This window comes from Neodiprion fabricii, chromosome 4, assembly GCF_021155785.1.
Source record: "Neodiprion fabricii isolate iyNeoFabr1 chromosome 4, iyNeoFabr1.1, whole genome shotgun sequence".
Lineage (NCBI taxonomy): Eukaryota > Metazoa > Arthropoda > Insecta > Hymenoptera > Diprionidae > Neodiprion > Neodiprion fabricii.
Window position 1 is genome coordinate 21986499 of NC_060242.1, and position 25475 is coordinate 22011973.

Genomic DNA, 25475 nt, shown 5'->3' on the forward strand with positions numbered 1-25475 from the left:
TCCAAAATAACGACGAGCCCGATTTTTATGTTCAGACGCGCTTATACCCCGTCGCGATATATCGTGACTTCTGCTTTCACCCTCCCTCCCCGCCACGCCATAATTCGCCAGGGGTCGAATTCGGGCAATGCGATATTCGCGGTCGAATTTGGGGGTGTTAAAGGGTACGTGGAATCGGAGCTTCAGCCGGTGGTGCAGTAGGCGGATTTGTCCGGTGGTCACTGCAGTATACGATCGGCACGCGGGGATGTCCAGGTGTCGATTTTGGTGGTAAGAACGGCGAGGAAGGGGAAGGAAATTCGCAGCATATCGATGCCGATGTGGTGTACCCCTAAACTTGCGGACGGGAATTCCCGTCCAACGTGTTTGCGGGGCGGATTCCGGGGAACGGAAGGGGGAGATTCGTTCGCATCCCTGGATATACATGTAGAGGGGGATGAAAAGACGAAGAGAGGGGGAAAGAGAGAAAGACAGAGAGAGAGAGAGAGAGAGAGAGAGAACATATTCCATGCATACATGCATACCAAAACGAGGAGGAGGTAGAAGGAGAGACGGTGACCACCGTTCAACACCTGCCATCCACCCTGTCGCGTAACTACGTTACATGCATACGTAGGTGTACGTATAGACACACAGACAGATGTATACATGGCGTCGAGCGAAGGCTGATACGGAATATAAACGATGGTTCGGTTTTCTTTCTATCTTTCTCACCTCCAAACATTATAATAATTTTGAAATAGCCACGAGCGAATAAATTTTTCGAAGCATTATTATACGTACCCAATCACTGTATGATGGAAAGAAATTTCGCTATCTAGACTTTTTTTTCCGTTTAGATTTGTATTAATACGAATTTGTCTTTTCGGAAAACTATTAAAATTGATTGGAAACGGAGGAAGGATACAAAATGGACGTATCGCAGAATCTTAAAACATTGTCCGTCTCATAATATAAATGCATTTTGAAGAATTTCCGTTTGACAGAATTTTTTTTTCTTCCGTCTCACAGGTTTCTTTTGTGACCGGTTGAGTTTGATTATTGTTTGTTCACGGAAGAATCAAATCGCCACAATAATTTAACACTCGTTTTAAGACAAGGTTTTTAAATACGATTCGCCTGAAATGAACGATGAGTTTTTCTCTCTTGGTGATGCTCTCGTGTTGAGAGGGAATCAGCTGCTGGATGAAAAAGGTGCCATTTACGTTTCGTTGATCTTGATAATTCGCGATGCGGGCGGCTCTGCGTGTCCGGCGGTGACTGGATATGGTATAAACTGCTACGTTGTTCGTACTTTTTCTAAAAGTACGGAGTTTAAATAGATTGTCTGACAAAATTTACGCACGATTGCTCTGGCTGCGATAGCTGAATTATTGTCTCTGGCTAAATGAATGAAATTTCTTCTAATAATTGTGTTTATTTCCACACTTTCAACCTGTTATTTACAGTGTGGATTTATGGAGAGGTTTCAAAAGAAAAAAGTATAATTCACCAATGCCAAATAGGGCGCCAGTGGATATAATAAAAAATTGGTACGGAGACAGTTTAATAGGTTTGCAAGTCTGGTTTATTCACGTTGAAGGTAATTAATTAGGTTAATTCACAATGTAAATTAAACACAATGACGAGGTTTATTCAAATCCAACTGAATCAAAGTCACAATTATTGAATATTATTGTGAAAATGGTATTATTCGATAAGGAGACAAGTACGAAATTTCATCAGGCTTATTTTAGAGGACTTGCCTTGATTTAGGATATTTTACGAACCGCTCTGATCGAAGGTTTTCGAAGAACCGCTATAATCAGATGACGCTTTCGAACTGCCCTGATTCTAATCAACGGAACGCTTTTAAGAAATTCGTTCGTCAGCGTGTTGTTTTCTAACGTGCTTCCTAATTGGTTCCTTCCATTTTTATGGAAGTTGAACCAATACGGAAGATTCTCACATATGTAGAGATAATATTCTGGGCCTTCTTATTCACCCTGAACTACCCCTGTCCTCTGGGACTAGCGTGTCAGGTTCGTTGCATCCACCTTTCCCACGGATGCAGGTAAGAATTTCGGTACTTGCCTTGTATACATTTATATTAAATCTGGACATACTTCCAGAGTGTGTACGAGCTGCCTAGGCAAGCATGTTGAAATCAGAAACCCCTTTATAACTATTCAGTCGTAGACAACGGTACAAACTTCTTGTGAGAAGTTAAGAACAATAAAAACGATGGTAAAACATGTGACAATTAGCAGTGGTGACTCCAAGTTGCTATGGGAAAATCGCAGCGCCAAGCGATTTGTCATCGTGCCTTGGAAAATGTGACGTTATTTTTGCAAGTTTTACCAGTAAATCTTGGAAGAATTGTACAGCATTAATTCGAAGAGATTTTACAGCGTCTGCTAGTCGCATCAATTTACTGAATCCATTTTTTACTAACCGTATGTATGGTATACATATGGGGAATGGACGGCAGATATTATATTTACATTGAATGTGACAATTAGTATTACGTATTCACTTCTTCGTCTATCTAAGCTTAACCTTAACTTAGCTTCGATCTAACCTATCTTACAAGGAAATTGTCCCAGGTCGATATCTCCGAATTCATTTCTTTTGTAACAATATGTTATAGTAGACCAAAAACTGAGCGACAGGTATTTTTTACCTACCATTAAACACTTTAAAGGGGTGAAACAACCCTCGAAAGTAAGGTAAGCATGTCAAGGAGCGATTTGGCGGGTTTTTTTATTTTTTATTTTTTTTTATTCTTATTGAGAAAATTACATTTTTCATTTCTCGTTATGAGAAAACTTTTCCAGTTGGATCGGTTGAAAAATATTATGTTCTTGCGGGTGAAACCGCTAAATCGCCCCTTGACATGACTCACTTCCGAGGGTAGTTTTACCCCCTTAAAGTGTTTAATGGCAGATAAAAAAAAAATTCGTGTCACTTGGTTTTCAGTCTACTGTAACATATTACAAAAGAAATCAAATCGGAAATATCGACCTGGAATACCTTGCTTGTTACTCTTAGCTATACGCTCGGTAGTCCGGACGAATTCCAGTTACATATTCATGTTATAAACGCGGTTCGTTATGCACTACATGATGATAATTTGCAGCGCTAGCGAGAATCTACGTATCTGTGTGCAGCCATATATAATAATGAGCGCAGGCGAAGTTAACCCTGCCAAACTCAAATCTCGTGAAAAATCAATGGTCAGCATGGAATTTAAACTACGAAGCTCGGTGAGTATCGAATTTAGTCGAAAATTTTCGTCGATGAATTTACTATTCCCGGTGGGAATCTTTGTAATACAATTTCTCGACTTGTGTTGTATTTCGATACAGTTAGCCCAAGATGTATCACATCCACTCTACACTCCTGTTCGTTATAGGGAACTTACATCAGTATTTTGATGGAAGAAATATTAATTCGCTAGTTCGTTATTCCTATTTCTTTAGTAGCCTTCACTACTTTCATTTTTACTACTTGCGGATTATAACCAGCGATGAGCATTTATTACTTTTTGCTCTGGTGAACTAATAAAACGTAGTATTCAAATAACGACTTTTCTTTATACCGTAAGAAATATTACGAGAAATGTCGATATGTCCCTAAGATGTCAGCAATTATAGGACTTTTTGGAAACAATTTGTCTCTCCGTGTACCACTCGTTCTATGGTGTGGTCCTTCTGGTAGGCACGTGCACGTAAACCTGTTTGGGTTAAGTCTTCCCTTGATATTATTCAATTATAGGGTTGACGCAAACAAGAATGAGCGTTTCCCAAAAACGGGTAAGAGATAATAAAATATTTGGAGTGAAATATAAGAACGAATTGAAATGGAATTATAAACTTTGTTAAATATTTATACGTACATAAAAAGAGTCGCTAAACGATATATCAATCCATGAAATGTAGCAGATGATGCAAAATAAGTCTAATATTCAGGGACATCAAGCATCGAGGGTATGACACTTTTCTTTTCTTCTTCTCTTTTAAAATAAATCGTACATCAATTTTTGGCGTATCTTTATTCTTTTATACATTTCCTTTTCTTCTGTACATATCTTCTATCCGGTCATATACATGTAATATATATATATGTATATATGCGATGCACAGTCATCCTCTGCACCGTAAATTACGCCATTTAAATAATCTCATTTATTTCAATTCGTACGGTCAACACGCAGGGGTGGTTCGCGAATAGAACGAGCATCTACACCTACTCGCGTTGTACATCTATACAATATATATATATATATATATATATATATATATATATATATATATTGTGTATAACATATAGCTGCGGCGGACCGAGATAAATGAACTTAACAGGGGTGCAAATTTCACCCTCAGCATGAGCTAGGCAAAAACCGTCGTCTCGTGTTCTCCAGATTACTATTTCTGCATATGTGGTATTAATTTCACCCCGTCTACCATTTTTCAGCATAAATTATTTTCTGTTTTTTTTTTTTACAATCCTTTCGTTCCGTTCGTAAAAGTTTGCCGAACTGCGACAGAACTATATTAAAATAATACCTGGATTTTAATAAACAAATAATTTTACTTGGATGGCTTTTTTTTTCACGGTCAAATCAAAACTGATTTCGAATATGAGAAAATATAATGCTGATTTGTATTAATGAAAATTTTTGAAAAAGAAGATCAAAAAAGTGTATAACGTGGATATTAGTCCACGATTTTTAGACCCGGATACGTTGACTCCCAAATAATTGTGGCCCTAAAATGGGGGCAGGAAAGTCAGAAGGGTAAAACACAGAGGAATCTAAATTCCATTCTGACGGGGCTAACGATTATTCGAACCACTGCCGTTCCGGGTGTGTGCCGTGATATTTTGTCAAACTTTGGAGAGTGCCTGCCGGTGTTTGCGGGTGTAATTAGGGTCAGTCAGTCGGTCATGCGAACGTTGTATGAAAGACGAGCTTTTTATTAAAGGTATATCGTGCCGAAAGCATTATCCGCGAGAAAATATCTCTCGATCGTCAAAACTCAACTGGAATTGTTCGTAATGAGGATTTTTTACGCTCACATGTAGATGTTTTTTTCGTAATCCAGTGAATTTTTCCTAAAAATCGGATCTCCAGAGACAAGTTATTTAGACGTGTTGGATGACTCTGAACTGATCAAAAACCTACTGGTGGATTAAGATAACTTAGGTTAGACGAACATGAGTCAGACGAACTTGGGTCAGGATGACTCAGGTTGAACGAACTCAGGTCACGATACTTACTATGGGTAGGTTAGGTTGGGTTAGGTTAGGTTAGGAAGCCCAAACCATCGACATAAACATTGATTTTTCCCAAATCTCGCAAGACCAAAAGTACCTACGTCAGAAAAAAGTTAAAGTCCGACCACTTTTTGACTTTTCTGTATTATAATGAAAAAATCGGATTAATACTTGGACGGCGACCCCGCGATGTGAGTTTGAAGGAGCGAGGCGAGGTTATCGGGAGTGTCGAGGGGTTGGGAATTGGATACCACGCGGAGGAGTAGTGATTACTTTCTTATCACGGCAGGGAGAGGAAGACCATTATCACATTTATCACGTGCCCGAGCTTGCAGCTGGAGGCGGGAGGCGGAGGCCAAACCCCCGGCAAGTTGTCGGTGCGGTGGAAGGAAGGAAACAACCCTATTATTGAAACTTCAAGCCCCGCGAGCAATCATTCTGCAATTAGCAAAAGTGATTAAGTGCGGCGGGAGGCTAAGGCTAACAAGCTCCTCGCCAAACCTTACCCTCCCCTTTTCTACCTTTCCTCCCTCTCCGCCCGTTCCTTCCTCGCTGCAAAGTTCATTCGACACCTGCTTCAATTACTCCGCCAACCATCATCGCGATCTCTCTGTTCTACATATCCTCCGTACGACCGAAGACGGTCTGATTATTACCTATTTCACACCTCCAGATCCCAACTTATCCCTGTTTCTCCGCCTCGTCTCTCTCTCTCTCTCTCTCTCTCTCTCTCTCTCTCTCTGTGTATCTCTCATTAATCTTCGACATGTCTCAAATACTTACCGACAATTTACTAATTAGCCTGGAGAAATTTGTGCACATAGTTATACGTAGTCCTTCCGTTTATTCGAACCGAATCGAGTGTTTCGAACTTGGAAAATTCTATACCCACCTGAAATGAGAATCTGATCCCTATTGTGCAGTTTCCGATTCGTAATGAAAATCCCCCACTCTTCATACTTCTATCTCGATTACACGAGTCGCGCGGAGCATTCGTGCATACGGAAGCTGGGAAATTCACCCCTCGCATACGGGCAAGCAAAAGTGAAAAAGAGATACTCGCTGTGTTTTTTGTTGATAATTGTTGCAATCCGTTGTTCGCCCTGAAGCATTATCTGCACTTGCATCTGCATCACGTGGAACATTTTTTGGCGACCGAGGCGCCATTCGATGCGAATAGACTCGGTTCTAATGACGAATGCTCAAGGGTGGCGAGCTTCGTTCACTCTGAGGGAGAACCGCAGGGCGCTCAGTCCAATTAAGATGTTTTTCACCGAGGTTCGTGCGCCGGGTTTTCTCCAGTTTAAAAGCATCCCCTCTATATTTATGTATACCTTCTTTCTTTCGTCGCGTTCGCCGTTCGGAATTCATATGCATACATTAATACATTTTGCGGGCACGTGCATAGGATGGCTACACGCCTAGGGGTGGAAAATTTCCGGCCAGCGTGTCTCTGTGAAGTCAAGATAACGCGTGTCACATTTTTCTACCAAAGTTTACGAGACATTTCCGCAACCAATAATTAATTATCAGGCGTAGAAAAAATAAATGATATGTCTGAACCAACTTTCTGGATTAGTAAGTCTCAGGGTGAAAGACAAATTATTATTACCGAGAAAACTAAAATGACCGAAAGATGATTTTCGCGAAACTAGGCCAGCGTAAATATTAGACAATTTATAAGTTCGATAAACGGAGCTGAAACTAATCGGATTAAGGTATCGAATCAAAAAAATATTCGTGTTACAGGAAAACAATTTTAAAATGCTACTTTTCAACCGTACTTGAACACGTTTTACTATTTTTTTTTTTTTTTTTTTACCGAAAAATTCCTAACATTCTTAAGATTTTAGTGAAAAACTGCTTGTTCCGAACGCGAATAAATTTCCTACTAATCTTCTCTCAGATACATTTTTTTATTTTTAGCTTGTCATATTTTTAAATAAAAATCGGATCCGAGTGTTTGAAATCGTTGTAATAATTTACAATTTCTAACAAGCTGACGATTCTAAAAGATAACATCGCTGTTGTTATTGTTTAACTAAATCTAACCTAGATCATTTGCGGGGAATTTCTTTACAAATTAAACAAGCCATTGTTTATCATAATTGGTCAAGTAATGAAGATATTTTAATTAAAAAAAAAAAAAAAAATCTGGGATAATGTGATTTCTCTGATATTGTTAATTCGTTGAAATTTGTCATTCAGGGTTTGAGTTCTGTGTATTTAAAAAAATTTCCAGTATGCGCAGAGACTTTTTTAATTAAGTTCAACGTTAAATCAGCATCAGCGACACCTTTCGATGTATCTTTTTTTCTACAATTAATGAGAAACAAAAACCAAAAACGGTGAAATTATCGACTGCGAACGTAAAAGTAAAACCTCCGACATTGTACAGGTGGAGACACGAAAATTTTGAGTGTACATGATATCCAGTTACGGATATATATTTTTGCCTGTCCGTCCGTATGCGGAACTGTAATTTGCCGGGAGACGAAGAGAAGCGAAAGCGAAAGCAATAGCAAAAGCAGAGGCGCGTGTCGCGGGGTGGATAAAACGTCGGGGGTGCTTTTCGCCACTTAGCTCAACTGGTTGGGACGCGGTAAAAGCCACGAGAGTTCCTCTTTCCTCCCTTGTTCGGCTCTCTCGCCCCCATCGCGACCCCAAAGTCTCGTCGAGTCTCGTCAACACCGCAAGAAAAGTCGACGACGACGACGACGACGACGGTGATGTTGGCACTGATTCTAATCACGGATCAGAGATGAAGTAAACTGAAGACTCGAGTCGAGAGTCGAAAGTCGAGGGTGCGAAAGATGGGAGTGAAAGCTCTGCAGAACAAGTGTTTCTCTCTTTACTGTGTTGAAGAAATTTGCGAGCACATTTGCAGTGTGATTTTATTTGAAAAGATTGCTTCTTGCCGTTTATTAATTTGTTTCATTCGTAGACTGCGAGGATCTATTTGAAAATATGGAAGTATAAAATACTAGAATTATAAACGAAAGCTTCTCGTTCGAAACGCTTTGAAATTGTTTTAGAAATTTAGTAAAGTTGATTCGTCGATTTCACTCTGCGATGATACGTTTTGGTCAGGTTATTGTTTTCTACAAACTTACGTGAACACTTTTTTCCATTGTCTTGGTATCAGTGGTTATTTAATTTCGTAATATTGAAACGAATTGGTTATCATCGGCAAATGGAAACATCGAATTAGCCATCTTTGAGTGAAATCGGACGAATTATATTCTAGACTTTTTTGATAATTTTCAAGTGATTTGACATGAGGTCTCGATTTACGGATCTGTTATTTTATATTATTTGATAAGTGCTCAAATTAATGGGACGTCACATATTGTAATAAAATCGATAAAACATAGTAGCCATATTCGGTAACCAACCTCCTTTAAGAATTACATGATTCGTTCATATCGTCACGCTGTCAAAATTCGGTCTGTCCATTTAGAATTTTTGTTTAATATGTGTCTAACATAAAGAAACGCAAAATAATTAGTTAACATTTTTTATGTATCATCCACAAAAGATATATGCAAATGTTACGAGGAATTGAATTTTAAAGGTTTTGTAATGTATAAGTACGTATCAGGTCACGTTGTTGTAGTTTTAAGCCTGTCGTATTTGTGTCTAATATTTTAATTTTAATTCAACAGAAGAAAGGATATCATACAATCGCTTTTGATTTCTCTGCTCGATACGCATTACAAAATTCCGCGTCCCAATTCCGGAATATCGTCATTTCCTCTTTGGATATTTTGTGTCCATACAAATGTTCGAGGATGTATACATGAAGGTAAAAAAAAAAAACGCATTTTATCGGATATGTTATAGAAAATTCCTGTGAATCTTTACAACGATAGGGAGAAATTTATAACGGGACGCCGAGAGTAGAAGAAGAATAAAAAAAAGTAAGAAGAAGAAGAAGAAGAAGAAGAAGAGAGTAGAGTGAAAACGGGAGTGACGGACCCTCGCCGCCCTGTCAAGACAATAATGAATGAGGATATTGATGACGCCGAGCCGGGTGAAAACGTCGAGATTCTTATTCGCCTCGGGATGGCTAATCGATTGATAGCGACAAATGATGGGGAAATAATAGAAAAAAGTCGGAAAGAGATTTTCCCCCTTCTCTGCCACCCGTAGTGCAAAATAATCAAATCCCACTCTCGTCTGAAAACTCGCTTCTCAGCTCCAATGAAATTAACCCCTGACATCCATCTTGCGCAATCTTTTCGCATCCCTTTTCCGTCATATATAATATTCTACAAATTAATGTCAGCCTTTTCAAATCTCGGCGACGTATAAAATCGTGCCAATTTTTCGCGCATACTCATTATATACAGAATGAATTGCTAACGATAGAACGGGGATCCTCTTCCTTTACAGTTAAATGCGCACGCGCGCTACAATCCAAGAGCAGTTGTTTTGTCAGGGTGACCAACCGTCATGAACGTAACCTCGAAACTTTTGACAATTGTCGCTGGCAGTTGCGCTCAACACAGACAGCTGTCAATATTTTTTAGGTTACAGATATCGCGGCGAACTGTCGTCTAAATTTATGACGGTTGGTCACCCTGGCAAACAACTGCTCTCGGATTATAGCGCATGCGCATTAAAGTGTAGCAGATGACTGACCATTCTGTCGTTAGCAATTCGCTCTGTATGTATATACCTTGTTTCTTATATTTGGTTCTATTTTTTTTTTTCCCGCACTCTCATAATTCGGTTCGATTCCCGAGTGTAAAGTATAATATTTATCAATAAGTGAACGAGTGAATAAATGAACGGACCGGGTATAACCGTGGGTATATGTATACTATAGAATAAGGATCCGGGAAGATTGCCTCGGCAATAATCCATAGCCTCGTTCTTATATGCCGCGCGTTGCTCGGCGAACGAAGTGAATGCAGAGAACTTTTCCTGGGCTGAACTGAAGAATCAACCGCTCGCCCTTTCGATGTTTTTCTTCCCCCGAAATCTGATTAAAACATTACGAGACCGTGGCAGCGGGAACTAGACGCCGAAGAAAGGGAACCAGGTCCCCCAGGTGTGTCCGAGGAGGGAATTAGCCTTCGCGAAAAGTGAAAAGTGTATTTTTTCTTCCCTTATTTCTTTCTTTTCTTCTTTCCTTTTTTCCACAAGGTTCCTTTATATTTTTGCCAGAGTTTCGAGAGTTCGACTCGCGTGCTGGATTATAAAAATTTCACATTCCAGCCGCGGTTTCGCCGGGCAAAACTGATATTTGATGTATACCCTTGTACAAATCCCGAACATATACATACGCACACATATGTATACATGTATATAATATGTATGTATGTATGTGGATTTCGAAAAGTTTCTCCACCGTTATTCATACCCGTGTATGCTCGGTTCCTTAGGGAATCAAACCGCGGGAACCGAGAATCGGGGGAGCGACAGAAAGATTATTATCATAACTTTTTTTCCTCAATTTCTTTATTTTCTGCATTCTATATTCAGGCCCCAGTTCTTGTATGAAGTATGTTAAAGTGCGTATTGAGAGAAGATAATATAATTGATTGCAAAGTTGGTAAGATGAAACCGCTGAGTTGATAATGTGCAAAGATAATAGTTAGGTTGATCTAACCGAACTTTATTGAGAGAATATTTTCTCAATTTGATGGTAAAGAAAGCGGGAGGTAAGAAAAGTTTCGAAATTGAAAAAATTACGCATCAGTAATGCAATCGATCGATTCTTCTTTTTTTTCCCCTCTTAACGTGAATTGTGTATCTTTGGAAAAAGAAATTAAAAAATGCGGTGAAAGAGTAGAATTATTACACATCTTTGACGAATTTTCGAAAACAATAAAATACAGTTTGTAGATTTTGAAAATTCCGAAAGTCGTTGTGTAGAATCGTAAGAATAATTACATAGCATTTTGTTACTTCGACTTTTCTATTTTCTTGAATTTCAAAATTGTCAAATACCACTTGAACAAGTAGATGATTTGAGAGGATGTTTTGAGTACGGAATTCGATATTGTCACTCGACACGTTGTTCCCCAAAAATAAGAACTTCCACTCACAAGAAAAAACTATGTCTTATTTATTACAATAGTAATATGCACCTTTTTCGAATCCCTTTGTTCAATCTGAAGCGAAAATGTTTTCGACGCAGGAAAAACAGCCTGTTCCTTTCGTTTGATAAAAGCATTTTCATCACAGATGTCATCAGAATAATAAAACAAAAAAAAAACCATATTCAAGATTTAATGAAGATATCTATCGTGCATATAGATTGTCCTCCAAAACAATCAACATTTAATTTTAAAATACAAAATGTAACGGTTGATAAGGCGTAAATATTATGTATAACATTGAAAGGTAAAACCGATTTATTTATGTTAAATTATGAATAAGAGTGTAAACAAGATATTACGTTTCTTAAGATGAATAAGAATTTGATTCTATACTGTACAGTATTGTTCTTAAAAAAAAAAAAAAAAAGCGTACGTTGATAAATTCTGTCGATTTGAAAGCAAACTTTTCGGTTTTCCCCGCAAATGTATACGGCCACCGGTAAAAAGGGCTGCTTTGAGCTAAGGGTGCACTTGACTGTTTCAGGTCCGTCGTTCTGGGGCCTGATAAACCCGCAATGGTCGCTGTGCAGCAAAGGGCGAAGGCAGAGCCCGATAAACGTGGAGCCGGACAAATTGCTGTTCGACCCTCACCTGCGTCCGTTGCACGTTGACAAGCACAAGGTGAGCCCGGAAATTATAGCTCTACCTTTCATTTATCCTTCGTCCTGGCCTGACCGACTCCCTCTTCTCCCTTCTCCTCCTCCTCCTCCTCCTTCTCTTCGTCCTCGCGGCGCGACACGTCGCTCCTAGATCGATCTGCAAGCCCACACCGGAATCCGACCCCCGCCTTTCTGCCCGCCGTCCGTTCTTCCTTCCTTCCTCCCTTTGGACCTGATTAAATAAAGCGAATCGATCGCCGCTATATAAGCCAGTTCGAACCCTGACCGAATACACCCCTAGGCTCCTTTCGGGGTGAAAGATTCGCGGCTGCCTTATACCTCCACCCCTACCCCCCCCCCCCCCCAACCCCTGTTATCTTTCCCCCGATCGTCGTTACTTCTTCGCTTTTATACTTCTTTTCCATCGCCGTTTTGCTTCCATCTTGTTTCCAAGTCAATTTCTTCGTTTTCTCTTCTCTATCTCTTTTTCTTTTCTTCTCTACTCTCGTCGTTCTTTCTCATTTTTAAGAGTGGAGGCGCGCGCTGAAAATTTACCTTTTTTTTTCTTCTTCTTCTTCCTCTTCCTCCTGCCAATTTTAAATTGGATCGGTATTTGGTTTAGTGTTTTTTCCCTTTTTGTAGTTTTTTGGCTCTTTTTTTCGCCGAATGGTTGCGAACATTTACTCTCGGTTCGGTTCTGTAGAAAACCCAACATCCATTGTAACAAAAAAAGATGAATTTCGACAAAAATGCATAATTTCGAAGGTCATTATTCGAATTTTCATAACACAATCGAAAAAAAGAAAATTACAACATCTCTTTCGTTTTTTTTTTTTTGTTATTTTTTCTCGATCGATGACTTACGCATTGGAAGAAAAGGACAAAAAAATGTATACGAATGTTATCGAAATGTTCACCGGAGTTATCATGTGTACACAATGATGTTTTTTTTTTCTCGCAATCATTTCACCTACGAAATTTTTGCCGATTTTCGTATACTAGTACGGGTAAAAATACACACACACACACACGCGCACGCGCGCGCGTGCACACACTATCATACAACGACACTTATACGGATTTTGATTAAAAAAAAAAAAAATTAAAACGGAAGAAACAATAAATTACGCCCGTATATCGATTGTTTCCAAGTATACAACGCTCTAATTTTGGATTGCCCACCCCTAAGGGGAACAAATATCGGTAAAACAGATCTACTGAGACATAGTCAAGTCAGGTCATTTTATCGCTTTAACGTGACTCTGGGACGCGATCACTGAACTCTTCAGCACGTGTTATAAACAACGTAGCAACAGCTTGGCCAAATCCACACAACTTAGAAGCATGGGCAGTTCCAGCTCACTCGCAAGAACCTATCGATAACTCGGTAGCTCTGTATTACCGATATTTGTTCCCTTCAGTGGTAGGCAACCCAACATACTGCATTCGTAATTTTTATCCCGTAATCTCGATGATTTTCCGAATTACGGAAAATATGAGGAGAAAGACAAAAAAAAAAAAAAAACGACTCTCACCGTAAAAATTTACATTGATCGATAATACGTGATTCGCGTGTAAAAAACACTGCAGCACAAGCTATGAAAACTTTTACGTGATGAGTTTCCCCTGAGTTTCTGGGATGGGAATTGATGTTGTTGTTGCTGCTGCTTCGGCGATAACGAACAATGCGTATAGGTATAATATTATAACACGTTAAACGTGTAAACGTTGAATGGGGGAAGATGCAGAGTCGTTGGTGGTGGAGTATGGGAAGAAGAAGGGGAAGCGGAGTGGATGGATCCCTGTTAACTCGCGGCAGGGGGTTGCAGGGTGATAAACCGTTGACAATAGAATTTCAACGAGGCTTTTCGGTCTCTCGAATTCACCTACAACTTGCTCTGCCCTAACAGAAAGTTTTCCCCCTTCCTCCCTACAAACGCATATCATGTACGTAACAATATACAAAATACATCATTACGCGCATATGCATAGGTACACACATTGATCTTAGCATGGTATATTTGACATGGAATTTCTGATACATTCGTCGATTACACCATCAGCCTCGTTTCTTCGACTTCTTTTATTCTTTTTTTCTTGCCTAGTTTACGAAACTGCCCCTGTGATCTAGAAAATAGGATTGACATAATAAAAACAAATAGAAACAATTACGAAAAATCGAATTCAGGTTGAAATAACTCTGATCTCTCAGTCTGGGAAATTCTTCACTCAAGATGGACACGTTTTTAACTTTATATACAGGTATATAAACTGTACCGTTTATAAGTTATATATACACGTTTCGCTAAGAAGAAGAAGAAGAAGAAGAAGAAGAAGAAGAAGTGGTTGAAGTCAGCTGCAAGCCAGCCCGCCACGCGGTTTAAGGTGATGAATAAATGTTTCCATAATGGAAAATTAGTGTTCAGCGAAGAGTGTGTGTATATATACATATATACCCATATATAGTTGTATATGTATATATAGATTATACATATATATGCGTATATAGACGTACATATATACGGTATATATGTACATTAGACGCTAAATAGGCGGTCTCATAATTAATAACTTCGTTATCGAATTAGCGAACTTTCCGCCGCTCCGCTTCGCGTCGAAGCCGCTTGGGTGCAACAGATTTTTAAGATTGTAATATAATAATACAACTTATACGTATACATGTAAAACTTATACATACAGAGGATGAAAATTTTAACAGACACACACACGCGAACACAATTGATTTCTAAAATCGTTGCATACCTCTATTAACCAATCGAACGTACGTAATGATATTAAATACCGGGAGTTTTCTGTGAAACTCATCACACATCGCCAAAAGACAGGCAAACGAAGATGCGTTCTGAATACGTACAGCGATTAAAAATGCGTCGGACGGCGAGTTTCGAAGGAAATTTCCGGTGTGAATATTTGTGTGATATCATTGGTTTCAAGGCGAGGAAAAAACGTTTCTTCTTCAGCTTCCTTTTGGTTTTTTCTTCGGGGGTGGGTTGTTATTACGAGTGGACTCTCTGAGGTCTAGGCTGACGTCATCACGCCACCCTCTGGATATACAGTACCTTCGGCTTTATCCCCCGATCATTTTGCGAATTTATACGCCATTTAACCCGGTTGAAAACTTTGGCACTTAAATTAAACAATAGAACGAGTCGAACGTATGTCTTTCGCCCCTCGAGCTGCTCGCCCCCTTTTCCCTTTTCCCTTTTCCCTTTAACCGTGTTCCTGTTCGACCTTCTATATACCGCCGGTTCTCTTCACTCCCTGCGGAGGAGTACATTTCGAAAAAGACAAAGAATAGGAATTTAGAGGGAAATATATATACGAAAACTCGAAATTTGTCGGGCGAATGGGGGATTAAGAAGATTTGATTTATCTGCCGTGAAGATTAATTTTGAGCCAATTGCAGTGTGAAAATTATTAAACAGAGCACAGATTGTTTGAAATTTATTTCACGTACATATGACGTGGGAAGAAACTGAGAAGATTGTATATTTTGAGCTGGATTATTTGAAAAATCAATTTTCGATCTTTAGAAAAGTTTTAAAAAATTCGATCACAAGTCCAGAGTGATCCGAAAATTTACGTAAATCAAAAGTCTAACATTCGTAAACGGGATTGATTTCCTCGAAGAATTATTTAAAATCTAACCTTTGCCTGTATTACAGTTCTTAAAAAATTGAATCCTGATTTTGAGAAAATTTAAAAATTAATCGTCAATCTTTATAACCTTTTTCGATTCGAATAATATAATGCCGAACAGCAGCGCTTGTGTAAAGTGAGAATCGATGAAAATTGAATGTTTTTCGCACCACGGATTACTTGACAATAATGTACAGTGTAATATATGTATATACCTGTATCGTATGTATGGAATGTATACACCAGAGTATCCGAATAGCGTTTGTCGCCCGTAAATTGGAGTCGCGTGTGCGGCACCACGCCTGATAATATTCAGCCCCGTTCCGGGAATGAAAAAATGTCACGCTGTTATAATGTCAGCTGGGGCTGGAGTAGAAGGAGGAGAAGGAAGAGGAGGAAGAGGAGGAAGAGGAGGAGGGATAAAGCCATCGCAATCCGTGCCAAACTCTCTGTACATAAGCCGTGTGCAGATTTTCTTCGTTCCATTTCCGTCTATACGCACATTATTTAATTTTTTATTTCGTCTCTTTATATTCACGCTATTTTTTTTTTTTTTTCATATTTTTTTCCCCACTTTTTCTTTTACCTTCAATGTAGTTTCAGAACTTTTGCCATTTCCGTGTATACATAGCCACCCATAACAAATTTAATCCCTCTCTCTCTCTCTCGCTCTGTCGCTCTCTTTTTCTCAATTCTTTCCCTTCTTCTTCTTCTGCACTTTTTTTTCCCCATACGCGAAGCATGTAAACTAGAAAGTTTTTTTTTTTTTTTCAATCTTCATCTTGTTCTTTGTCCCGGGTAAAGAAGTCTGAGCCAAAAAACTGTAAAAAATGTACGAAGTTTACATCGAACAAGATAAGAACTTTTGCGCTCGCCGCGTTTTCTCATGTCGATGATGCATATTGGAAATTATTATACCTACAACGCGCGTCTTGTATGCCTAATTAATTAATCATATGACTGAGATTTTTTTCTGTTAAATTTATGCAAGATCCGCGCGGCTTTACGATTTACGCAACAATTACAAAGCCATTGAAGCAAAAAATGAGTAGTTAACAAGAAAAAAAACCAGAAGTTGTTACAAACGCAAACGCAAAAAAAAAAGTATTGCAACACTGTTTTGATAAATGAACTGGACAAATGCCGCTCGTAAAGATAATCACGATCTTTTTTCATTCGATAGTCTCTTTGTCTTTTTTCCGTCACAACGAACACTATTAATTGTAATTGATATTTTGATTCATACGACCGTCTCTAATGACCGTTAAAGGCGTCGACAGTTTAGCCTTCTGTCGGTGAACAGACACAGGTGAAAAAAAAAAAAAATTAAAACAGCCAAGAAAAAACGTCGCATGTTTATTCATTTATGTTAATTGTGGCGTCGCGGCATCGGTCCTACGAATAGTTGTTATATTTTGATTGTTTTTTTTTTTCTTATTTATTTATTTTTTTCTTTGCATTCTTCGGGATTCCGGAGAGAGTGTATAATAAAAATCTATATACGTTTGCATGTATCTATAATGTATAATCTATACGAATGACTAGCCGTATATCTAATGAGTATAATATCATTAAACCGCGCACCTTGAAGTCGACTATGTAACCTCTAATTATATAAATGTCAGAAGTGGGAAGAATTTTAAGACTATACTCACGAGCCATTTAAAGAAAAATGTAGTAATAATAATAACAACAACAATAATAATAATAATAATAATAAGATAAGACAAGGCGAAGAAATCGCGACTCGATTAGCATTTCATTATGTCATACATATAATTATGAAAATATCTGAAGTTACGATTCTTATTCATCGTAGAAAAAGAGAATACTTGAATGATAACTGCATGTGGGAAGTCCACCAATTATCAACACGTGAACGAGACGTGAAAAAATCGATTTGTCTGAAATTTTTACCTCTGTAATTTGTACTGAGATTGAAAAGTTGACCAAGTTCGAACCTTCTAGGTCTTACCGTTCGCGAGAAATGCCGTGTCAAACTATCGTTTCTACCTAATTGTGGTTTAAACTCGAATTGTTTTCGTATCGTTATCGGGATAAAAAAAAAATGAGGAAAAAATTGGTATCTTGTGTAAAAAATTCTCACCTTTCCGAATATGTTCGCGTAGTTCCGAATATATGCAGTCGACTCGTGAACTGCCGGTAAATGCATCTAATGGTCCAGAATTCAAAGAAGTAAAAAAAAAACGAATTCCAAAAAGAGACTATGTATTATTTACAGACCTTTATCAGTTGAACGTAGCTCACGTGAAATTCTACGGCCATTCCACTCTGAAAATTTGAGTTCCTCGCTGAGAAAATCCAAAGTAAGATAAATTTTAGTGGCCCCTGAAAACACCGGTTTCTTTTTCTGCCGAAAAACGTGTTTTTAAGATTGATTGCGAACAGTTATCCAGAAATGAATAACATATTCGGATAGGTGAGAATATTTCACATAAGATACCAATATTTTCATAATTTTTTTTAACGGTTATGTCCACATCCGTGTTCAATAGTAATTTACAACATAGGTAGATATACAATATACATGTATGATAAGTTATAATAAAAAAGGATTAAAAATAATAACAGATTCGTATTGTGTAAAAAGTACAGACACAGAGAAAAATATGACGTAAAAACCAACTCTCGATATGATTTGCAGTTTGTGCCGATATAAAACAGTATAAATCGTACGTACTTGAAGCGAAGTTCAATATAATCATTCGATATTTTTAATCACCAGAGAACGGATGACGTTTGTTTATATTATACGTATAATTTATATATTTTTTTCTTACCACATCGTATTTTATTTCATTGCCTTGCCATTTGAATATTGAATTCGATAATAACTGTCAAACCGTCATAGTCAATTCTAATAATTTTTATACGTGCATACGGATATACATAATATATTGCTGACATTTGCTATTTATTGATTTTCAATTCATCGTTAAGTTGAAACTCTTAATCGTATAACGTATACGTATATGATAATATTTCCATCTTGACTCTTCAGACTTTCGTATTTTATTGTTTTTATTCATCCTTCGTTGCAAGCCATTTGTCGATGTGCATATTGGTAAAAAAAAAAAAAAAAAAAAAAGTTAATTCGTGGAGTAAACAAGCAATCAGGGAACACAGTTTTCACGACAAACATAAAGAAGAGGAAAAAAATCTTGAATTGCACAAAAAATAAATACCGTCAGAATAATTCCAATGTTCGAAAACGCGAAGGTAATAAAAAAGTGCAGTTTTACGATCGGCATGATTTTACCGGAACGGAATTCAGCCGCTGCGCTGTAATATGTGTAACGAAAATAATACGCAAATAAAAATATGGTAAAAGGATTGCATGAGTGAAAGAAAAGTGATTCGGAACTGCAATAAAAGAATCGAATTATAGTTTCAATGAAAACGTGTATGGTCTGACCTCTGGCATCCGAAGTCTATCATTGGCATCTGCATCTTTTTACGGTACGGTAATAAAGCCAACTAGCTAACACGCCTCACCGGTAGAAATGAATAGCATATAAATGTTCTCACTCTATCTGCGCGACCGGGAACCGATCATCACTCGTTATTTCATCTGGACGGTGAACAGTCATTAACTGTAAGCAAGTCACACTTGCAGACCAATTAATCCCCCTCACCTTACATCTGCCGCCATCTCTGTAAATCGGGGCCTGATGATTGTTCCGAATACGTCAACGTCGCTGTCACCTAATTCCCGTCATGTAAGACAAATTAGCGACGTCTCGTTATCACAGCTGAATTATTACAACACGGATCTTGGAAGACCGGCATTTTCTTTTTTTTTTATCTCTCGCTCTTTGTTTCCTTCTTCCTCGTCACTCCGGATAGACACACCATTTTTTTCTTTTTTTTCTTTTTTTTTCTCTCTAGCCATTTTTATCCACACTCTTCTTCTGTAAACGGTTTTTTCTTTTTGCAGATAGTAAAAAGGCATTAATCGAATCTTAAGTTATTACATCGTCGTGATTTTTTTATTTTTGTAATTTTTGGCTCATTTCGAGGTGTTGATACGTTGTAGTAGTGACGTGTGATTTGCAGAATGTTGTCCGAAAAATGAGGGTTTTATCATTTTTGTTGGAGTCATAAAGTACCGGTAATAGGGGGGGGGGGGGGGGGGGGAGAGAGAAAGAACACTGATCACGTATTATTATACTGGTCAGATTTCAGAAGCTTGGTGAATTGGTAATTAATACTTTTTGTTAGCTTGATTACCAAACGCTGTCGCACATTAAACGTTTAGAAAATTAACGTATTCACACAATAAGTCTGTGGAAGAATTCTAACCTTGGATGAAAAGAAGGTAAATATTAAAAAATCCACTAGGTACAGAAGATCCGATCTACATTCACCATCTTCGAACGATGACTCTCATCTAGATCTGTAAAGTAAGGAAAAGTTTCTCCTTCCTTGCCAAATAAATTCCTGACTGTCGTTCCACAGTGAGGAAAATAATAGCCACCGATGACGACGTGTTGGGATTAATAACACTGTTAAACGACTTGTCGCATTGTTTCTGTTCGCAGGTTTCCGGTCACCTGCACAACACGGGTCAGTCGCTGGTGTTCAGAGCCGACCGTGAGGCGAAGGTCCGAGTTAACATAACGGGGGGACCGCTGGCGTATCATTATCAATTCGAGGAGATTTATATTCACTACGCACTCGACAATAACCACGGCTCCGAGCATCGCGTCAACAACTACGCTTTTCCTGCCGAGGTAAGTCGAGTCGCTGTATTATTAGTCGAACCTCGAATCAGCTACGTGCATTCAGTCCGCACAGGCACGTGGCCGGATCAAGAGAGGGGACTCATTGTCGGCATCGATGAGTCGCGGAAACAGTAGATCCGATCTTCGAACAGATAAGAGTCGTTAACGCTAGTCGTACAAACAGGTCCGGTCAAATGACCGATCACACTACGGAAAGAACAGGGATAGGTATGATACGTGAAGTGACGGTGGAGTCAATGGTGAACTGCCTCGTCAAATCCGGCCAAACTCCCTGTCCCCTTTCCTCTGGCAGTAACGCAAGATCGACAAAAATCGTCTCACCTTGATCGCGGCGCGTTATTGTGGCGGAGGACTTTTGGAGAACGGTTTTTACCGTCCGAGTGGAAAGAACCGATCCAGTGTGATCAGTGTCGCGCCGAACGTCGTGACGAAGAGAGGTAGGCTCCTCGGTACGATACCCAATCGCAATGTCCGTAAACTGGGCGAAACCGCGACCCATCGACATCGAGTTCGTCAAGCTGACGTACGCGACGCCTCACAGGTCACGGAAGCAGGGCATGAAGCAGATCCTGAAGGGAGTTTCGGGCCGCTTTCGATCCGGTGAGCTCACCGCGATCCTTGGACCTTCGGGGGCCGGGAAGACCTCGCTTTTTCACATCCTCACGGGATTTCACCGCGCCAACGTCACCGGAGAGGTGCGGTACCTGGGGACCGACGGGTCCGTCGACTTCGAGGAGTACCGAAAGGCCCTGCGTTACATCCAGCAGGAGGACAAACTCTATCCAAGCTTCACGGTAATCGAGGCGATGCGCATAGCTGCCGAGCTCAAGCTCGGGGTACACGTTTCGGCAGCCGACAAATGCAGGATAATCGAGGACACGCTGAAGACCTTCAACATGACCAGGGTGCGGGATGTGCGTTGTGACCTGCTCAGCGGGGGGCAGCAGAAGCGGCTCTGCATCGCCGTGGAACTCGTCGACAATCCGGGGGTCGTTTTCCTCGACGAGCCCACCACGGGACTCGACTCGTTGCTGTCCACCGAGTGTATCGCCACCCTGAAGACCCTAGCGGCCGACCAGCGAACCGTTGTCTGCGTCATCCATCAGCCAAGCGCTGCCATCTTCGAGGCCTTCGACAAGGTGTATTTCCTCGCCGACGGAAAGTGCGTCTATCAAGGTCCGCCGGGAGAGACCGTTTCCTACTTCAGGGAACTCGGACTATGCTGTCCACTCTACCACAACCCCGCCGACTACGTCACCGAGGTCATAAGCAACAAGCTCGAGTTCATCGAGGAGCCCGAATTCGTCGAGGAGTCGGTCGACAAGGTCGATTCGGCGTGGGTCGAACGGCGGCCGGCCGCTGCAGAACGCACCAGATTGTTCGTATTCGAGTTTCACAAGTTCATCGTACTCTTGAAACGGTGTGTTCTTCAGCTTATCAGACAATGGAGCGACGTTCAGATGAAAATTGGGGTGAGCATTCTACTCGGGATTGTACTGGGCGTCATGTTTCGCGACTCCGGTAATAACGCCTCGAAGAGCTTCGACAATATCAGGTTCATGATATGCTCCTGCGTCGTTCTCAGCTACACGACGCTCATGCCGGCCGTCTTGCGGTTCCCGCTCGAGCTGCAGGTTCTTCAGAAGGAGCACTTCAACAACTGGTATCACCTTAGGACCTACTTTGCCGCGGTCAACTTCGTCGGCATACCCTACCAGGTTGGCCTCTCCCTAATCTACTGCGGTATAAGCTTCGTGCTTACGGGTCAGCCCATGGAGCTGATGAGGTTCCTGATGTTCTACCTCATCGGCGTTTGTACCGCGCTCACGGCCGAGTCGATCGGTCTGCTTTTCGGGACCCTGTTCAACCCCGTTAACGGGACCTTCTTTGGAGCAGCAACCCTCGCCGTGATGATATCACTCGCCGGGATCGTACCGCTGTTCCAACACATGTCGGCCTTCATGTACAACATCAGCTACCTCAGCTTCCTTCGATACTCCCTCGAAGGTATGACAGTGGCCGTTTACGGTTTCGGACGCGAGAAGCTGCCTTGTCCCGCCGGTGTCGATTACTGTCACCTTAGTTACCCGAGAAAGATCATGAGCGAATTGTGCATGGACGATTCTCGATATTGGACAAACGTCGGTGTTCTCCTTGTAAACTTTTTCGTTATTCGTATTTTGTCATGCTTTGCTCTTAAGAGGAGACTCTCACAACCCTGTTGAAAACTGTCATTTACCAGTGCGCGTAGTGGTGCTATTGTATAATTTATTTTCTATACCTATTACGAATATTTGTGATCCAACCATATTTTCGCAGTTTGAGAAGCGGAGAATGTAGTAAAAAAAAAAAAAACTTTGTGACTGAGTTGTAAGATCGTTGACCTTGGTGTACATGAGTGTCGGCAAATTTATTTTTATTCTTTATTTTCTTCATTTTTATTCACCTATAATTTGTGAACATATTGCATGGATGATGGATGTTTCTTTTTTTTTTTTTTTTTTTTAAATTTGGTGAGAAGTTTGGGTACTGTTGAATGACGTTTTTTTAACAACGCGTGGTCGTCTTACGTGTAAGAAATACAGGAATGTGAAGGGCGTTAAGCTGTTATTCCAACAGAACGTGAGAATGATGCGTATGATTGCTATCGTTAATATTGTTATATCGATAAGTCAATTCGTTGAAAAATCAAATAAAAAAAAAAAATTCATAAGATAATAAATGTACAAAGTAGTCGGACGATTAATCAGTGATCAGCAACGAGAAGAAGAAACGTAGAAAAAGGTGAAAAATAAAAACCAACTTGACCGTGTCGAACGAACGAATCTTAATAGCGAAACACTTTTTTTTAACGATGCGTAATTATTACCTTTGTCTCCGATCGTAATAACAATTTTTTTCCTTTCGATTCTTCTTTTTTCCCTCTTTTCGTTATTCAATCTTTTACATTGAATACAAATTGTTCATATTCGCTTAATAGTCGGTGATTAAATTAGAAAAAATCCAGCTTAAGTAGCGATTAACGTATAATACCGTGTGACGTAAGTAAGACGGAGGTAAGCGATTTTTTAGCAATACATAGAATATCGAAGAAACACGTTTACTAAGTATTCGTACACAATCTTGCTTCACGTGTCTATAAATTTTATTCTGCATGTTTTAAAGCGAGGATTTGAAATTTATTCAGTTTCATTTGCTTTTTTTCAACCATATCTTTTCTCGATTTTCAATACCGAAATCCTCTGCACACGTGTATTAATATCAAAGTCAATCGCTGAAGAAACAAGCCGCGGTTCGGTTTATTCAACTTATTTTGCTATTTGGGCTTATTTTTCAACCTATGCATTTATCCATATTGTAATTGAATTTTTTTCAAACCCGTAACTACCGTACAAGGCCTTGAGCTTTGAGCACCGAATTCGAGGATGACCCCAATGAATTTAACCAATAATTTCCGAAGTACCCTGATAGGAGATGAATCGCACCCTCTCCTTTTCCCGGATTCATCCCCCAAGGAACGTTTCGGACCAGCCTCAGCCGCATCAAAGCCTCTCTGTACCTTCCTTCTCCAGGGTCCTCCATCAACCTTCGTAGGATCGCTTTCTCAGCAGAACCCCTTTCCGGTTCCCTGGAATCGCGATATCCGTGCAGCTCGCGCCGTCTCTTCCTCCGAACATTCAACTTCTTACCTCTTACTCCGTGTCCTAGAATTAGTTGATATTGAATTTCTGCAATACATGCGTTATTTCTCCGTCGCGACGTTTTGAAGAATTTGCATTACTTGATCGGCTGTGTGAAAACCGGTGGGTATCACGTTGCAGCAAGACGGACGGTATTCGCTGCGAAAGAAAAATAAAAACAAAAAGGAATAGAAAAAAAAAAACAAACGTGAACGTCACTCTTCGGTATGAAGTAGGGGGAAAAAAAAACCACATGCCGTTCGAATTGGAATTCACGTTAAACTCGTTTCAGTTTCGACCAAGTTTTCGCGGATAAACTGGCACCGTTTATTAACTGACCGTAGCTGCGACCTAAAACTCTGGAACAGGAGGACTTGGGTTCAAATTAACTTAGCACGTCGATGGGGGACAAGGACCTGAGCGACACTCGCAAAAATGGTAAGACGGATCGCGTCGTTTGGATGCCAAATCGGCAAGCTGAGGCTTAGACTCGCTCTTACGAGGTTACACCTGGGCAAGCTTTACGAAGTTTTCCTTATCCCGTGCGCCAATGCTGGTGTTTTTATTGAACACACATTAAAACGATCGCAGACGCATAATGATGGGCAGTAATTGATCCCCTCCATTGCCCCGTACAAGTCAAACTGCTCACTCAGATATTCGAAATCGGGTATGACGGGTATTCGGGATGGTTATTATCATTGTTAATATTATTATTGTTATTCAAACACGCGAGAAGATCGGTTGACCGTCATGAAAAATCGCGTAGTCAATGACCCGGATCAGTGTCAATTATGAGCAAATGTTTGGGCGAAGATACTGGCAAGCGTTGATAAGTTTGCCGGTGTGGAATGCTGTGGGTCAATTATCACGGTCAATACGGAAATTTAACATCGGACAGAGTTAAACGGACGCTGGATTATGGTCTGTAGAAGTGTCTACGCCAAAATTCTTCTAACAGCACTGTCGTGTTCTGATCAAAAATAGCTTGAGCAAGTTTTAGCTTAGACTAGCGTATTGGGTTTTTCAGAGTTTGGCAACGTCGCGTCATGTTATTGGCAAAGCTTTGTTCATTCACTTTATATAAGATCCAAGATTCCAAGATCCGTCGTGCATAAAATTTATATTTTTATTTATAACCGAAAAGTAACTCTGATACAGCAATTTCATGTTTTACGCATGCGATGCGCCGTTGCCACGTTACTGCGTGTTACGGCCTGCTCAGCTGGATACAACCGCAGACATATATACATTATTTCAAATAATTTTGTCCACTATGACGGAAGTGGTGAATAATTGCAAAATATCTTTATCAATTATTATTAGACTTGCTTCTACTGCCAAAAATAATTTCCACGAAATTTCAACGTCACTTCATCGCAAATTTAATCGATGTCTTCAATT

At 39.9% G+C, this 25475-nt stretch overlaps 2 protein-coding genes across 7 annotated transcripts in view; both read left to right on the forward strand.

Moving 5' to 3' along the window:
* Positions 1 to 25475, forward strand: part of LOC124179503 (carbonic anhydrase-related protein 10) — a 90424-nt gene that overhangs the window by 48338 nt on the left and 16611 nt on the right. For 5 of the 6 annotated variants that reach the window (XM_046563955.1, XM_046563958.1, XM_046563957.1 and 2 more), the window contains 2 exons: positions 11851 to 11987; positions 20188 to 20379. In XM_046563955.1, the coding sequence (XP_046419911.1) occupies positions 11851 to 11987; positions 20188 to 20379 (329 nt within the window). The remainder of the gene's footprint in view (positions 1 to 11850; positions 11988 to 20187; positions 20380 to 25475) is intronic. The other variant, XM_046563960.1, reaches the window with a different exon arrangement.
* On the forward strand, positions 20549 to 23152 carry LOC124179502 (ATP-binding cassette sub-family G member 1-like). The gene has a single exon (XM_046563953.1). The coding sequence runs from the start codon at positions 20859 to 20861 to the stop codon at positions 22614 to 22616; it is 1758 nt and encodes a 585-aa protein (XP_046419909.1). The 5' UTR covers positions 20549 to 20858; the 3' UTR covers positions 22617 to 23152.

Excerpts from the sequence above, each read along its gene's own strand:
- LOC124179502 (XM_046563953.1), top strand. The coding sequence starts at position 20,859 with ATGTCCGTAAACTGGGCGAAACCGCGACCCATCGACATCGAGTTCGTC.